Genomic DNA, 17,432 nt, shown 5'->3' with positions numbered 1-17,432 from the left:
GAAGCTTGAAAATGATCTTCACAAAGTTATTGTGAGTCAAGTTGATATGCAGAAGATCTATGTCAGACTCATAAAACTTTGTTGGGTGTGAGATATATAGAGATATTTATTTATTTATTTAACAGTGAATACAATATGCCAGTACTTGGTTTCACTAGCAGACCTACAAAGTGTCCAGATCTGGCTATAATGGGCAAAAAAGGCTCTTGGAAACCTCATGTGCTACATTTGGGTGCCAAATGAGAATTTCACTTGACCGATGATGCCTTGTAACATTGAAACACATGTGTTTGTTTCCACCTTGGCAAGTTAAATCAAGAGTGAAAGGCCTTTTATTACTTTGTAGTAAAATGACATACAAAGCTCTCATGACAGAAAGAGAAGGACATAACTTATGATAAAATCCCAGCCCTGAGGAAGTCAGTGGTGAAGCTTCCTGGCCTAATCAGTGGCAGAGGGAGCAGTTGCATACCAGGTCCTCTGCCCTGAAGCCTGCTCTCTCTGGCTGCTTGGATAGAAAACAGTTATCACAGTTTCCTCTAAATTTTGCTGCTGCTCTGTGTCACCCCCTGCCAGAGCCTCTCACTTTCAGTGGCAGGAGAGGAAGCTCATGGAGATGATTTTTCTTCATTTGCTTGATAGCCTAAGCTAGTCTGAATTCTTGACAGCGGCTAGGGGAAATACCACATCATTCCTTTTCCTCCTGTACAAATGGTTACTTAATATGCAAATTAGATAAATTAAATGAGCCTTTAAACTATAAAAAGTTGTGCATGGTGTGTTTACAATGGATTCATGTGCAATTATCACATTGTTGGTTCCTGTACATTTGTCACATTTCATTTGCTTTGCCCATATGTGTGAGCATGCCTCCCGGAAGGCTGATCCTTTAAACATACTTTTTATCTTATCAAGGGGAAAATACTGACTTGATTGTCAGAGAGCATGCCAGTCTTAGGAGAGCTTTCTACTTTCTTGTGCTTTATGAATAAGGAGTCTTCAAACTGCCATTAAACATTACTCAAGTGAAAATAAAAGGTATAAAATGAAGCAAGAAACTTCCAATGTGCAAATTTAGAAACCCACTCCTAACAAGATGCTTTCAAACTTGTCTGCTTTGTAGATAAGTTGGGATGATTTGGACAGTGATAGATAAGTTTGGGATGGCTGGACCAGATGATCTTGGAGGTCTTTTCCAACCTTAATGATTCTATCATTCTGTAAGTTGGGCTGTGCCCTGGGCTCAGCTGAAAGGGCTTGGACCTGTTGTAAAGCTGTTGGGAGAAAATCTGGTGAAGGAATTCCCAGGGTCTTCACAGAGCTTCCTACGTCCTCTTGTAGGTAGCTGTCCCCTCCACCAGGATCTCGTTTCCTTCACTGTCAGAATCAGGAGATTTACTGGTGTGCCACAGCCTTTTGGCTTGCTGCAAAGTAACTTCATGTTGTAGTAACAAAGCATGTTTTTCTGAATCTTTGTTATCCTACTTGATTAGTGGAACATTTAAGAAGTCACCAGAATTGCTAGTAATGCTCATAAGGTCTACTGGTGTGTTTAGTTATTAAGGAGTATATGGTTTTCTTTCCTATTTGCTCAGACATTTACAACACACATGTTTTGTTTAAAATTTCTAAGTAACCATTGCAATAAAATAATACTTTCCCCTTATGTATATCTTATAAACTACAGACAGCTTTAGCCATTGTTAAAACATCAAAGTACTAAGAGCAACATTACATTTTGAGTTTACTTTCAAAATATCCTCAGACAAATTTGGTTATTTACTAGCATTCTATATAGCATGTATAACAAGATATCTCAGAAGCATCTGACCCTTTTTCCGCATGCATGGAAATCATAAGCTCCTAACATCAGTTGTCAAAGGCACAGAGCAAGAGTTTGTATATCCTGGTAAGTGAGCCCAGCAATTCTGAGCAAGTCTGGTTAGGAGAACTCTTCCAATCTTCTATTTCTAATGCAGCAGAGTCATGACAAGACTAACAAATTTAAATATGACTCAAATATAAAATTAATATTAAATAATACATGATATTTCAGTCAGCCTATATCAGATCTGCTAGTAAGCAGCCTAGAAAAGGAATCATCCTCACCCTTGGAGATGTTTGATAAAAGAGTGGGACTTAAAAGGGCTGAAAACTCTTATTTCCATGTTGCTGCTCTCACTGGGCTGCTTGGAAAAGACTGAGATATATGTGGCAGATATTCCACAATTACCCAAAATGTCCATGTCGTGAAGAGGAGATGGGCATGTTGTGTTCCTGACCACATAGCTAACACTGTGGGTCTGAGGACAGGGCTCATGTTCCACACCTTTCAGTAAAGTAGCGCTTCTCACTTCCAGACATAGGCTGGCTTTGTAGTCCTCTGCACTTACAGCCAGTGAGGTGTGAATCTTTTTTGCTTTCATTTGGAAGGCAATCTAGAAGGTAAGAATGTTTTTAAAGGGTATAATGTAGCTTAAAAAAATAGTTATGTGCTAAAATATGATCAACAGTATTTGATTGACACTGTACTAGCTAAATCATGAGTGAAATGACATTGTACTAACACAGTAAATCCTTACTTTTTCTTTAAAAATCATTGTTGTATTTTTGCAAGTTGCAGTTTAAATTGCTTTTAAAGGAATTACTCTATCATATAAGTTGATTAAATAGATATAAAATCTAAAGTGTTAAGGGACTCAATTAAGTAAATTCAACACAGAGGCTACTTTAAGCAATTCAAATGATGGCTGGAACACATGCAGATTATTTGAGATTCACTGAACTTGCTTAAGCAGCTGACTGAGTAGAAACTAAATCTGATGAGTTTTACTCTTCACTTTATCTAGAGCAGTATAACAACTAGAACTGAAGCACTGGAAATAGAAAAGAAAATTTTCCAATCCCTTACAAAAGTTCAGTCAGCTGGACCTGACAGCACCATCAGCAACAAAAAATAGATGCTCTTGATTATATACAAACTTGCAGATGAACTGTGCTCCGTTCTTTTTCCTTTTTTTCTCCCCAAGCATTTGAAATATCTTGATATCTTGAAAGGCTGCTGTACCTTCTGGAAAACTGAGAGAACATTCTGTTGAGAGTTAATTTGGCTCACTTCATATTTCCTCTTCAGCATTTGTCTTCCTTTTTGATTTTTTTTTTTCCCCCACTAGGGATATTTGCATGACAATGGGATCTTTCTTGCTTAAGAGTTCATCTGCTCCTGCTGCTCATTTCCCACCTGAAGTTGTAATTTTCTATTTGAGACATCATAATTATCTCAACTGCAATTAATTGTGATGTCACAAATGGAGGATTATGACTTTGGGTTGGAAATGAGATTGAAAAATTGAAGATGTTTCAAGAAGCAAAGAGGTCTTTCTTCTTGAAAAATAAAAGAGGAGACAAAATAATTTTGGTTAAACTGAGGCAATTCCCTATCAGCTTCCTTCTTACAGTTGTGGAATAACAATTTCAGTTCTTGCTGTCTGTGATCTTCGTAGGAAGCCCTGTAGGTTGAGATGCTGTGGAGGGGGAAGGGAGCAAGGATTTTACTGTGGAAGAAGTAAAAATAGTTTGCTCCCTTGAACAAACCCCTCATGGAGCAAGAGAGAAGTAGAAGTCAGGGGGCCTCCAGAGAGGTCTGGGGTCTGTTTGCAGACAGAATGCAGGACTGGTATGGCTGTAGTTGGTTAAAAGGCCAATCAGTTTGTTGCATTTCATATCTTGCAATATACAATTGGATTTAAGTATTTCTGTTTGAAGGACAGTATTTCCAGAAGAGTTATTTTTGAGGGATGAGGGTAATTCCAAAGGCTTAAGGAGAAGTTATGTTCAGCTTCCCAAAAACATACAAAGTGAGATCTTTTTGCTACTCTGGTCCATCATGGCTTTAAGTTATTCTAAGGCTTTGTCATATTTTACTTCTTTCTATGTCACCCTTTCCTTTTGTATCCTCTTGCTTTTCTTTTGAAACGTGTTGTATCCACAGAGATGCTGGGTGTCTGGGTGGCTTGCTGGTGTTTTTTGTGAGGACATTGCTAAGGTTGTTTATATACTCATACTATGATTTATGAAGTGGCAATACTCATCTACAGGTACTATCAATCCACACCAGCATGTTTACAAGGATTTCACATAAACAGTGGGACCAGTTCATGAGTGAAAAGCAAAAAAACAAAGTCAATGGAATGTGAAGTGTCTTATTTAACACCTTTCCTGATGTTAGGGAAAGGGGAAAGACTGTAAAGTAAAGGGATAAAAGTGGAGAACAATAAAAAGGTCAGCCATAGGGTTCTAGGAAAGTACGGTGTCCTTCAGAAAAGTGTGCACATGGCCTCAAGTGTAAGTGGCAGTTTGCCCTTGCGGGGATCCAGGGTCAGCCATATCTCTGAATTAAATCTATTTTAACAGATGGATGTGTACCAGCCTGTGCCATAGCAAAACGGGTCGTTTCCTGGTGTCTTTTTGAAAACATTATAGAAAGAACCATTTGGCCATTCATTACAGAAAGAACCATTTGACCATTTGATTAACTCAAAAATTGCTAGGAAATATTTTTGTGCTCACATTGCTGTAATTCTTCAAAAACTCTGCAGGTATCAACAGACCCACTGTGATAATCTGGCAACACAATCTAGACCCTCCACAATGTGGTGTGAAACTCATTTGTGGCACCAAATTTACCTTGTAGGCAAGTTGGTTTGAAGTTAAATTAGGATGCCTTCAGGAAGGCATAATAATATGCAATGGGAAAAGAATGGGGAATAAAGTGTCATACACTGAGCAATGGTTATGTCTGCCAATGTTTTGTGTTTTTTTTTTTTTCTTTTTTCTTTTTCAAAGGCTAAAGCAGTTATGGCAAAAGTGGGTTATCCCCAGTTTATAATGAATGACACATATATTAATGAAGACATCAAAACAGTAAGTGTCAGACTTGCGGCTTTCTTCTTTTACATATTGTGACCATTCTTTGCTTTGTTTCACCCTTGTCTAAAATCACAGCTCCTTAGTTTTACCCACATCTGGAATTCTGCTTGCCTGGTTATTTCTAAATGTTGAATTGAGTATGTTAGCTCTAGTGTCCAAAGTGTAAATGTTGGCATGTCTAATTGAGATGGCCTCCAGGCCTGCTGGGAGTAAAATGTGCCTGGGTACAAAGAACCTCCCCACTATTAAACGTTTTTAAGGTTTAAAGTATTCGAACATATATTTTTTTTAATTTACATATAAAAACAGAAAACAAAAACAAAAACAAAAGCATTCTTCCTCAGAGTAATGGCCTTCAGAATAAACTAATGCATTTTTCTTCTGATTTATCACAATTGATGATGCCTGTATAGGCTCTGCCTCCTTTCTCCAGGCTATGAATTTTATTTATGCTTGTTTCTCATCATACTGGGAGGTCTTAACCACTCTACAGCCCTGTTGTTACAGATGCTGGACAAGGATCCAACTTTCCTTCCTGACTTGGTATCCTAACCACAGCAGGAAGGAAGATGATAAAGAATAAGATATTTTGTCATTTTCCAAAGGGGTAACTGTGGTGTGTATGTGAAAGATTGTATTACTGCAAGTTGCAGGCAAAGTAGAACCACAAATTCAATCATGAGCCACTAAAATCCAAGTAGTGATAGAGTTACTATGTCAGAAAACAGGAAAGTACGCTAGAAGGAGGCATGATTTATTGAGAAACCTTTGAAGAAGTTCTACATGCTTAGTCCTTCCTTGTTCATGGAAAAGTGGGTCAAGACAGTGCTGTGAATCCAGTGTAATGAGATGGAGGATGTGGCCAACTTTACCAATCAGGGTATGGAGTTACTTGCCCAGGTAATGGTAATGTCTAGCAAAAACTTCTTAATCACAGTGGCAAAACCCAGTTAAATCTGAAACGTAACTTTTCTTATATTATTTTTATAATTTTATGATCTGAAACATAATCTGAAATGTAACTCACAAGTCCTGGGACTATTTGAAACTGTTTGCAGGGATATCATCTGGATTTATAAAACATTAACATCCCTTTTTATTTCATGGTTTGTTGTGGGGGTGCTTGCTAATAGATCTGGAGGCTTATGGGAACATGGAGCCCTATGTTTGTAAGTGTTTAATGTGAGGAATGGTAAATATGGCAGCAGAATCCTCCAAGGCCACATAGTACAAAGTATTTGTAATTAAATGCAAAACAAACTGAAAAAAAAACAAGAGGCTTTGTTACAGTTTTGAAAGCAGCTTTTAAATGGACTTTTAGAAATAAGTATAGACCCATTTCCATATGGAAAAGAGTCTGCCCTAATAATAGACACAGAAACATGCAGTCTACAATTTATCTTTGGGTACTTTTGATTTCCTTAGTTTCTCTCTGCACAGGCAAGAGCTTTCCACTAGTCCCTTGCAAAGATCCTTTCACCCTTCATTTCTTAACTTACATCAGTATTTATTAAAAAATATTTATTCCTCCTACCAAATGTGGAAATTTTACTTAGTTTGATAATGACTAAAAAATTATGTGATTATCTTGTTTAAATTAAAAGTTCTGCTTTTTTATTTTATTTTATTTTATTTTATTTTATTTTATTTTATTTTATTTTATTTTATTTTATTTTATTTTATTATTTTTATTTCTTGGACATGTTCTAAAAATATCTATGCTTTATCCATACAGCTTAAATTTACAGAAAGTGACTATTTTGGCAATGTATTACAAACTCGCAAATATGCAGCCCAGTCTGATTTCTACTGGCTTAGAAAAGAAGTTCCAAAAACAGAGTGAGTAGACAAAAGACAAATTTTCATAATCTTTTAACAATGTTTTAAATTACATTATTTAATTTATATAATTTATGTTGTAATAGAACTATACACACAGCAACATTTTTTAATGAAAAAGCCTATGGGCAAAAAAACCCACCACAATTATTCAGAAACTCCTGGGGATATTTTTATCATAAACGTACTCTTTTCATTAAGTTCTAGGTACCCCTGTTCCGATGCACAATAGACATATTCTGTCAGTTTAAACTTTTAATTTAATGAGGAAAAAAAAAAAAAAAAACTAATTGAATCTCAATTAAAATTGGATTATGTCTCTTGGTCACAGTTAGAATTTGGAATGATAGAGCAGAGATTTATGAAATAATTTTTCTATGAATGGAGCCATTATCAAGAGATAATATTATTAATGATAGCAATAAGCATTGTTAGTTACCTGCTGTTGATTGCAGTCATACAGCCTAAGACATGATTTAATTTACATATGTTATATTTTATTTGTAAACCTGAGAGTACATATTGTGTCACATATAGTCATCAAATACATAAAAGAATCAGTCTCTCTTCTTACTGGTGGGTAATCAAATCCTTAAAATGCAAATTATAACATAAACAGAATTTAATTACTCTAATCACACTACTTAAAAATAACTCTTTCTGCACAGAGCCTTTGAAATCAGTGCTGCTGCTTAGCTCCTGTGGTGCTATTTCCTTATGGTTCCAGAAATTCCTTCTCATACTGAACTATTTCAATATTTCTATATTTCAAGGATGTCTCTGCATTGTCCATGAGGCATGAAGAGAGTGCCAGTAGGGCAGACGCAGCCTGTGCTTGGTTAGAATTTCATAGTTTGGCTGCATATTTTCAGTTTTTTTTTATTGCTTGATTTTAATGGTGAGTTATCGTGAGCTCATTATGCCTTTCTCTGACACTGCAATGGTTAAACCCAGTGAAACATAATGCTTGCCTCTCCACAGAAATTGTAATCAGCAGCCCTCATCCTGTGAGCAGAGTTGAGGCAGCACTAACACAGACCAAGTAGACTGCTGGCAAGAATGCAAATGCCCCCTGTAGGGAAATTAATGGCCAGGTAGTCCCTGAATGTACACCTCAAGGGCTGTCACCTCTGAGAACTGTCATTTCATGTAGTTATGCTTCAAAAAGTTGAAGGTTTTACCCTACCAACCACTTCAAGATTGACTACTTTCTCTTCCTTGTCTTTGCTCTTTTATTTTGAGGATTACTTAACAGCAGTCTCCTCATCACCTTTGTCTTGCCCTTAGGTAGATCTATTCCAGCCTGCTTTTTTTTTTTTTTTTTTTTTTTTTTTTTTAAATTTGGTTAAAAAAGCAATACAAAACAGGAAGATAAACAGGTCCAGTGTCTATATGTGGTCACAAAGTAGCTCATCCACAGGAAGCGGAGTAAAAGGGAAAAAATAACCCCTTCTGTACTGGCTGCTGCATAAGAGGATAGATAGGAACCTCTGGTGGGATTGCTGTCCCTACGTGTGCATACATATAGGGCAGGGGACAGACCCTTCCAGCTCCATTCTGGGCATCTCACTGGGGAACAGTGTGGCTTGGGGCATCCCAACCTGATTTTCGATAACTTTTCTCTGTCAGCACAGCTATATGCTCTGTTCCCTGCAGGGCTGGGGGTAAGCCTGTCTGAGCCCTCAGCCGTGGTTTTTCCTCTTGGGGGATTATTCTGCTTCTGCACTTGCTCAGGGATAGAAAAGAGATCTGCAGGTGGTGTCCCTTACACTGGCCACTGTTGCTGTGTCAGTTGAGGACTACCAAGGCACAGAGAGCCATTGCCACCTCTAGTAAAACTGTCATCCTGTGTTTTAATTTATTATAATAAACAAATAATTCCCACTAGTTTAAGGCATGTCAAGGATGGCCTTAAACACATCAGTGCTTGCCACATTTTGGCTATCAGACCACTGCATTCTGAGGCTTTTACTTTTTCTTTTCTTTTTTTTTTTTCTTTTTTTCTCTTCCTTCCTTCCTTCCTTCCTTCCTTCCTTCCTTCCTTCCTTCCTTCCTTCCTTCCTTCCTTCCTTCCTTCCTTCCTTCCTTCCTTCCTTCCTTCCTTCCTTCCTTCCTTCCTTCCTTCCTTCCTTCCTTCCTTTCTTCCTTTCTTTCTTTTCCTTCCTTCCTTCCTTCCTTCCTTCCTTCCTTCCTTCCTTCCTTCCTTCCTTCCTTCCTTCCTTCCTTCCTTCCTTCCTTCCTTCTTTTTCTTCTCTTTTTCTGTCTTCATTTTTTAAACTTTTATCTCTCATTGAACTCCACAGATCATTGGCCTATACTGAAGCCTGGCACTGTGTTAATAGAGAATTACCCTTGGGGGTTTGTTTCCATTTTCTTTGTTTCTCCTTTGCCTTAGTTCAGTAGGTTTTAGCAAAATATTTATATATTTAGAGATATATATTAAAAGATGGTCCACACTCTGGACTGTTAAAGATAAATAAGAAAACAAGTATATAAGGAAATAAGTTATCGCATAGTACTGTGATATTACTCCCAAATGTGAAACACTATATTCATTTAGCAGACAGCGCAGATTTCTCAGCAATATTATTTCAGTCTGGACTCAGTTTCATCAGCATAGTCAACTATATGGAAAAACAAAGTGCTAGTTCACTTGAAACACTAGGGAAACACTATCAGGGGACAGAGGAGCCGAGAGGTACAAGACAAAGGAGTTTGATAAAGCAAGAGGAATGTGGATAAGAAAGTGGAAATAGTTATTCTGGGAATTCAACAGTTTTGTAATCTAAGAAACAGAAAAAATCCTCCAAGCCAGAAGTATTTATCAAAATTCATTGTCCTGTGTTTTGCTCCTTCCTGACCTACCCATTGTTGGGTCTACAGCAAAAAGGAAGTGTTGTGATATGAAAAGGGGTAATGGCTTTAAACTAAAAGAGAGTAGATTTAGATTGGATATTGGGATGAAATTCTTCACTGTAAGGGTAGTGAGGCACTGGAACAGGTTACCCAGAGAAGCTGTGGATGTCCCATCCCTGAAGGTGTTCAAGGCCAGGTTGGCTGGGGCTTTGGGCAACCTGGTCCAGTGGGAGGTGACCCTGCCAAGGTATTGGAACTGTGTGATCTTTAAGGACCCTAAATTCTTTAGTGATTGTATGATTCTATGATTCTGTGAAAAGGAGTAGGAAGGGCATCATGTGCAATGCTGATCAGGCTGTGGATGGGAGGAATGCACCTGGAAACCTGTCACACCCATCTGGTGTTGAGGAGCTATGACATGATACTGGGGTCTCCAGGGACCTGGTTCCCCTGCAGTCTCCACAGCCACAGGAGATGCACCTTGCAGCCTTCAGTACCTGTCTGTATCCCAGCAGATGGCTCTGTCAAACTGGTGAAAAATTGCTGGTATCAGGAGAGTATATACAAGAGGGATTTGTGGCAGCACCCAAGGAATACAATGAATGAAGAGGTGCGGGTTGGATGGAGAGGGCAGACCAGAGGTGGCAAGGCTGGAAAGGTGGACTGTGGGAGGGAGGAGAACAAGTGTGAATGTAACTACATTAATTCAGATAAGACACAGTTAGAACAGAGGGAGGTGAATAAGCAGTGTATGGGGAGGTGATGACAGTGTGGAAGGGAAAGATAGAGAAGAATTAGTGTTTCAGTGGTATTTGTTTATCCATCCATGGAGCCATATATGTTCATTTGTGTAAATATGCATATGTATATACACACCTTTTTAACAGTCATTGAATCTATGCTTCTTAACACCTATAGCACAGTTGCATGTAACAGGGAGTCAGAGAACTTTTCTGGGCATCAGAACTCATTATTATTGTCTTTTTCCTTTGAAGTTGGGAAATGACCTCTAAGATTATTTCACTCAGCCTTACATGCTGGAGATGTAGGCATCTGGTAGCCAGCCCTATAGCAGGGCATGCCAGAAGTGTTCCTGTGTTTCCTCCAGGACCTATTTGAATTTCTTGACCACACACTGTTGTTTGTCAGCCCTGGCCCTTGGCTCACTGCAGGGGAGGTGCTGGGCTGGACATGGTCAAGGACACCACAAAAGATCCAGCTGCAAAAAAGGAAAAGAAGCCACAAAAGACTCCAGGAAGGCTGTTGACTTCTGTAGAAACTCAGGGCTCTGAGCTCAGAAATCCTGTGGGTGGGCTTGCTCTGGAGAGGAGAGACTGGAAAGGACCCTCCTGAAGCCTTTTCCTGGCCTTTGAACCTCATTTTAAACAGTGATGTGGCACTGGAGGATGAGCCCAGCCTCACCATCCCTGTTTCTAGCCCAGCCCCAAGGGAGACAGATGGCAGACTGAGCTGGGAGGCTAATCTTTTATTTCTATGCAGGAAAATGTATAAAGCAGGCTAAGAGTGAGAAGAGGAAACACATCCTTCAAAGTCACCTTGAAGAAGTTTTTCTTTATAGTTGTTATTTTGGGAAGAAATTTTCCGGATTCCAGCTTCGTTAGTAACTTTGTACTGTCTTTTGCTTCTGACCAGCTTACATGCATTATATATTCATAAGTTCGTCTTTGTATATGTCTATAAAAGACAACAACAAAAATTAAAAAAATATATATTTTGGACACTGCATACCAAATTCTGCTCAATTGGAGTGTTTCCTATAACTCAAAAAGTTGAGAGAACAAATTGCAACTTCAGTTCATGCTTTGTGGAGAATTAAAGAAATAAGCTTTTCCCTGTATTGTAATCATTCCCAGTCAACGCTTTTCATGACTGCCATTGTAGCACACTATGCTCTTAACTCAGGAAGTAAGATATGGTGGAGATAGCTGTAACACAAACCTATAAGAGTATCTGCCTCACTTGTTATCTCAGTACAAGATTTTCTTTGCAAGAGATATCAAACTTACAAGTATCAAGTCCATAGCCTTATGTTTTGACTGCTGCAGTAGTTGATAGGTAATGTTACAGGACATTACACTCAGCTATTCCTCTTTCACATGCTAATAAGAAATAGAAACAGAGGAAACAATTCTAGATTTATTGTTTAGTCTGTAATTAATGGGAGCTTAGATTTTGTTATGCTTGTCTTTTTTTTCTTTTTTTTTTTTTCTTTTTTTTTCTTTTTTTCTTTTTCCTGTCCTGATAGTGGGTCAAATACACTGACATTGTAACCCGATTTAGAGCAAATGACCAACCAGACTTCAAACAGGAATGTGAGAACTATTTCTAAATTTGCTTCACCTTAAAATTTAACATTGACAGTTATTTATTACAGGTCTTCATATAGTAATTTGATATATTATTAGTTAAGGTCTGTCACTGAAGACTCAGTCATTTCAAGGCGCTCACTGAAAGAGGCTGACAAATGTGAGGTAAAGTTGTTCATCTAGTCTAAATAGAAGCAGTCTCACTTATTTCTGTTCTTTTGTGGTAAATGCTTTCTAAATCTTCTTGAGAGTGGCTTGCAAGGTACAACAAAATGCTGGATTGCAAATATGCTCCTTGCCAGAGTCTCTAAACATCAAATATAAAATTCAGCAGTATACACTGCTTGTCACCAGAAATCTCTTTGTGACTCTTTGTGCCTTGGTACAGCTACTAAGTTTTCTCTTTCTATCTGCTTGAGAGCATAACGAATTTCATACTGGGTTGTCCTTGAGGCCTTGTTGTGAAAAAGAACATAGTTCAGTTTTACAGTGAGAAAATTGAAACTGCTATTGGTGTCTGGCTTATACTAAGCTCAGAAGACAAGATGGGCTCTGCTGTTGCGGTAATAAATCATGAAGAAAGGAGTAGCCACAGGATACAGAGATTGTGATGAGACTCAGCAGCTTGTCTGCAAGTGATGAGGTAGCTTTATAGGTATGAAAGTGTGGCCAGCAGTGGTGCAGTGTTGGCTGCACTCAGGCCAAGTGAGGTGTTTCTGTTATGACAAATACATGCATTGCTATGGTTAGCTCCTCACCCAGAAAAAGAGGTGAAAACTTGTGATGTTAGAGAGACATTGCTTGTACCTGAGGAACTCTTTAATCACTCCTTGTGGTGTTTCCCATCATGAGCTGGTTGCAGTGAGCTCAGTGTGGCCCCGGGAGTGCAACAGCAAAGAGGATGGGGAAGAGAGCAAAGCACATTAGTCTCTTTTGAAGTGTAAGTTATCTGCCTCAGGCCCTTGATCCTGTGCCTGGAAATGAGGGAGCCCTGTAAGACACACACTGTAAGAAGGATTTGTAAAAAGGGAGTTGTTTGTTGTTTGGAAGCCTTTTTCATGCTTAGAAGTTGCTGTTCAAGAGAATAGAAAGGATGTTTTAAGTGGAGCAAACCCACAGGGTGAGTTAGAAGTTGCAATGCTGTGTCTGTTCAAACTTTGAGTAAAATCCAAATTATAGTGTTGAGCATTTCAGGTGGGTCCCTCCAGGGTTGTCTCCTTGTCAAAGACAGATAGAGTCCTTCAGAGCTACTGCTAAGCTGAGAGAGCAGTACCACTGCACAAGTGCCTGGCTTGAATCCTTCAAAACATTTCAGCTCATCACTGATGTCAACAAATGTGAAACTAAAATGTGGTCAATTAGAGCCCCTATTTTTTTTCTTTATCCCCTCACCATAAGCATTCTTTCTTCAGTTTTCCATTATCTCACTACATTACCTCTCACATTTCATTCCCTTATTATAGAGGAAACAGAAAACACACCAAAATAAACAACCTCCCCCTGCTCCTCCCCTTCAGCATCTCCTAATAAAAAAAAAGTGGGAGAATTATCTGTGGCAATTAGAGAGTATAGTGTGATGGATGGTTTAGACATTTACAAGACATCACCCTTGGCTTTCCTTGGTTACTTTTTCAAGTTACTGCATTATAAAATAAGCTGCTCAGCTTTGAACATGAGAGAAGCAGATAAACTTATTGATAAAAGACAGGCTGCTGCCATCCTAAAACACTCCCCTTTGTTACATGGTCTATGTGAGGACATCAACTGCCAGAACAACAGTCAGGCCCTGAAGATAGCTCTTTCATTTGATGGTGCTATTTTAAAGCACAAATCATGCACTTGAATTTCACCGGCATCACACATTTTCCATGTTTTGATAGATCTTCCTTTGTCTTACTCCTTGTTTTGCAGCTGCCATCTTTTTGTTCTGAAGGGAATTTTCCAAAGCAATTGCATTATTTTCATTGCTTGCAGGCTTTACAAAACTTCTGAGTAATATGTTGCTAAAGAAATCATGATTTTCCTTTTTTTGGAAGCTTATTACAGTTGTTTCTAATTTATTATGAGTTAACTACAAATTCTCATCATCTTGATTACTTTAATTTTTTCTCAGTTCTTCATTATAAAAGCATAAGGTGAAATCTTGGACTCAGTCAAGTCAGAATTTCCTCAGAGGGGATTTGGATCTTGCTGAAACCTATTGAGATTTTTCCACTCATATGGGTGAAACCACTGCCAATATAGATGAGCTTAGGCTAAGGAGATTCATAAATCCTATTTGCATTTCAAATCTAGGTTTCCTTCCAGTAAATATGAGAAATCTAAACATGAGAAGAAATGGTAACATTTCATGTAAAATTAGTTTTGCTTTGAGCATGTCCATTTGTTTATGGGCACACTGATGCTCACTGGGTAGGGTACAGAGCGTGAAGCTGTTTATTTCAAATTTAGGCTTCCAGAAAGGACCTACCCATGTTGCTAACATCATCCTAATCATACAAGTGCCTATTCAGCAAAGAGTCTGAAGCCACTTCAGTCATTTCAAAATGCTCTCTAGTTTCAAGAGGGAGTTTCTCTGCACATGGTTGAAAGACAGGTATAATAAAACTTAGAGAGTTTTTACAGCTGCTATCAATGTTGCACCTCTGTTGGGTGAAGTCAGGACTTCAGTTTGTCATCATGGAAGACCTCACAAGTACAAACATCACTTAGAAATAGAGTGGATTAGGTAATAGGAAGCTTAACAATCAGTCTTGTTGAACATTCATCGAGTAAGTGCACTTAAAGTAAAGCCATTAAACAATAGATTTCAATGTTCCAGAAACTGTAGCTGAACTGGAGAAATAATTTAACTTTAATGTATCCTCAATCTTTTACATTTTCTCTTTCCACTGAGTAAACTTTTTATCTCTGCTTATTCTATTCATAAAAATTGTTTAAGTGTACTGACAGATTTCTTTTGCTCTTACTACAGGTGGTTTACCAGCCCAACTACTGTCAATGCTTTTTATAGTGCCTCTACCAATCAGATCAGTGAGTAACTGACTTTTGAGACTGTTTTTAAAATGTCTTTTTGGCAAATGTTACATTAAGCTTCAGAAAATATATGTACACTTTGCGTGTGTGTGACTGTGTATCGGGGGGATGAAAATCAGAACTGCAAACATCATAATTTATCTGTGAGGCATCTTTATTTAGAGGGTTAGAGGATAGTTCTGGAAAAGCAAGGGCTCCAACAAATCTGAATTGCTGTTGCTTAGTGAATTACCCTGAGTAAACTGAGTTGTGGTAACTGCTTGTGTGTGTAGTCTGTTCATTGCAAATATGAACAAAAATGTTAGCTTAAATCACTTTTATTAAAGTTTATACTACTGTTTCTATTTTCTGTTTGCTGTAGCAAAAACATGTGCACACATACCCCTATAAATATGCAAATATGCAGTAACACTAAGTGACAGCAATTCAGTTTGCTAGTATTACTAGATACGTAGCAAAAAACATGGTTATAGAAGATTGTGACATAAAAAAGAAAAAAAAAAGAAAAAAAAAGTGGTGTCCAGCAGATTTGTTCAATACCTTACAAGGACAAGAAGCGGTATTTGTAGATAACTTAAAATTCTTGCCTGTATAGTATGATGAAATTTTCTTGTATGTTCGGTGCCACCTGTCTTGCACTAATTTTAGTTCCTTGTTGTTTCTACTGAGTATAAATCCTGGGTTGGTAAAATTGTTGAGATTTTCCAAAGATGTGTATGGGTTTGGATGTTTGCTCCAATTGCTTTAATAGGAATTTGCATGCAAAATTTCTAACTGGTTTTAAAAGTCTATGCTAGTATTTCTGTGGATAATAGTGTTATCTTTGCCCTGACACTTCTCTTTATTGCTATTAGCTTTGCAAGTTAAATCAGCCATTCCAGTTTTATGCTGCCAGGGTCTGGAAGGCTGAGTGCTGTAACCTCTGTGATCTGGGTCCTCAGGGACAGGCTTGTCAAAAATCACTGAGTGACTCCCCTGCTTTCTCCTGAATCCTTCTTGATCAAATAGAAAAACAATTTTTGAAAGGCCATGAATGAATGTTTCTTACTGAAGAGGGTACTGCAGAGGACAGGCGATCCGGGTCTACTGGTATCTGTCCTTGCCTATTTCTGTAAATAATTTCTAGCCTCCAAATTTAAATTCTTTTGTATCTAAGTGAGCTAATTTGTAAAGCAAGTATGATAATTAGGCTGGTCTTTTGATTAAAATTAGTTCTAGACCTAGACTGCTCCACTTTAATTAGAAGTCTGCCATCATTAAGCAGCCGCATTTTTGTTGATCGTTGGAGTGTATGCTTGAGGCAGGTTTCATCAAGTTGATCAGAGCTCTAAAGTACATCTGAAAAAGGACATTTGGTTTTCTCACTAAACTGAGCACGTGCCTCCACTGCTCTTTCAGATGTATTGTGTGGACAGAGAGGAAGTTCAGTCAGTGCAAAATGAGAGCTGTTGCTGTTACATCTTCTTTAATATTGGGTCTTTTCAAGTTTCAGCAGCATTCAGCTTTCCTAGCCTCTCTGCCAGGGCACATTAGAGAAATCTTCAATGAAGAGGCTGGAGCTACTGCAGCTGAATTGTGCACTCACTGTGTCTAAGTGTCACGAAGCAGAGGGCTGTCAAATGTAACCTATCCGTCATGGGTGTAGGGGTGATTGTGTTTTGTATCACAACTGCTGACCGTCTTGTATTGCTGGCATTTGACCTTGAAATTTGGATAGTGCTGCTTGCTGTCCTGTTAAGGCTGTTCCTATAAAAGGGTTTAGGTGGTTCTTTCTGAAAAAAAACCTCTGTTCTACCTGAGAGGGAGAGAGTTACAAATGTAACCTTGCCCTCAAAATGATGTGCAAAATGAGGAGAGGCTTGAAGAAAGGCACAGTACAAAATGATCTTCCACTGCTGACTTCCATCAATGTGCTTTGCAGGGAATGTGGCCTCTGTGAGATGTGCATGGAATGTGCTCAGGTCTGAAGCTGCTGATAAATATTTTTCACATTGTTACTGAGTTCTTAGTAATGATGCTGGGAAAGAACTGTACCGCGTTAGACCAAATTTTGCAATCCCAAGCATATTCCTGCTGTGGGCTATATCTCTGGGCAAATCTCACACACAGGAATTATTGCCTTACTGCTGTATAGCTATGTTTTCAGTTGTAATCACAGCAAGTTCTGCAGGGGCTGGGGATATGCTACAAAACCTGTGTCCTTTTTAAAGGTGTAGTTAAACGACAGAAAAAAAAAGTTCTATAAAACAGAATGTCAAAATTCTACAAATAATGTAATTTGAGAATAAAAATGAGCTTGAGCTCTTGCAAGTTAAATGTAAAGTTGTGATATAAGAACCCCACAAAGATTGGAGGAACAACTTTCTAAGAATATAAGAACTAATAATAAAACTTTTTTTTTTTTTTCAAATACACTGAAAAAAGACATTCCTTAATACATAAAAA

General features: G+C 38.2%; 1 protein-coding gene across 1 annotated transcript in view; it reads left to right on the top strand.

Moving 5' to 3' along the window:
- The window catches only part of PHEX (phosphate regulating endopeptidase homolog X-linked), a 99,547-nt gene that overhangs the window by 60,191 nt on the left and 21,924 nt on the right, over positions 1–17,432 (top strand). The window contains exons 13-15 of the mRNA XM_032204727.1: positions 4,846–4,923; positions 6,665–6,768; positions 14,926–14,984. Of these exons, the coding sequence (XP_032060618.1) occupies positions 4,846–4,923; positions 6,665–6,768; positions 14,926–14,984 (241 nt within the window). The remainder of the gene's footprint in view (positions 1–4,845; positions 4,924–6,664; positions 6,769–14,925; positions 14,985–17,432) is intronic.

The sequence above is a fragment of the Aythya fuligula genome, chromosome 1 (assembly GCF_009819795.1).
Source record: "Aythya fuligula isolate bAytFul2 chromosome 1, bAytFul2.pri, whole genome shotgun sequence".
In the NCBI taxonomy this organism is placed as follows: Eukaryota; Metazoa; Chordata; class Aves; order Anseriformes; family Anatidae; genus Aythya; species Aythya fuligula.
This window is presented reverse-complemented; position numbering and strand designations above follow the sequence as displayed.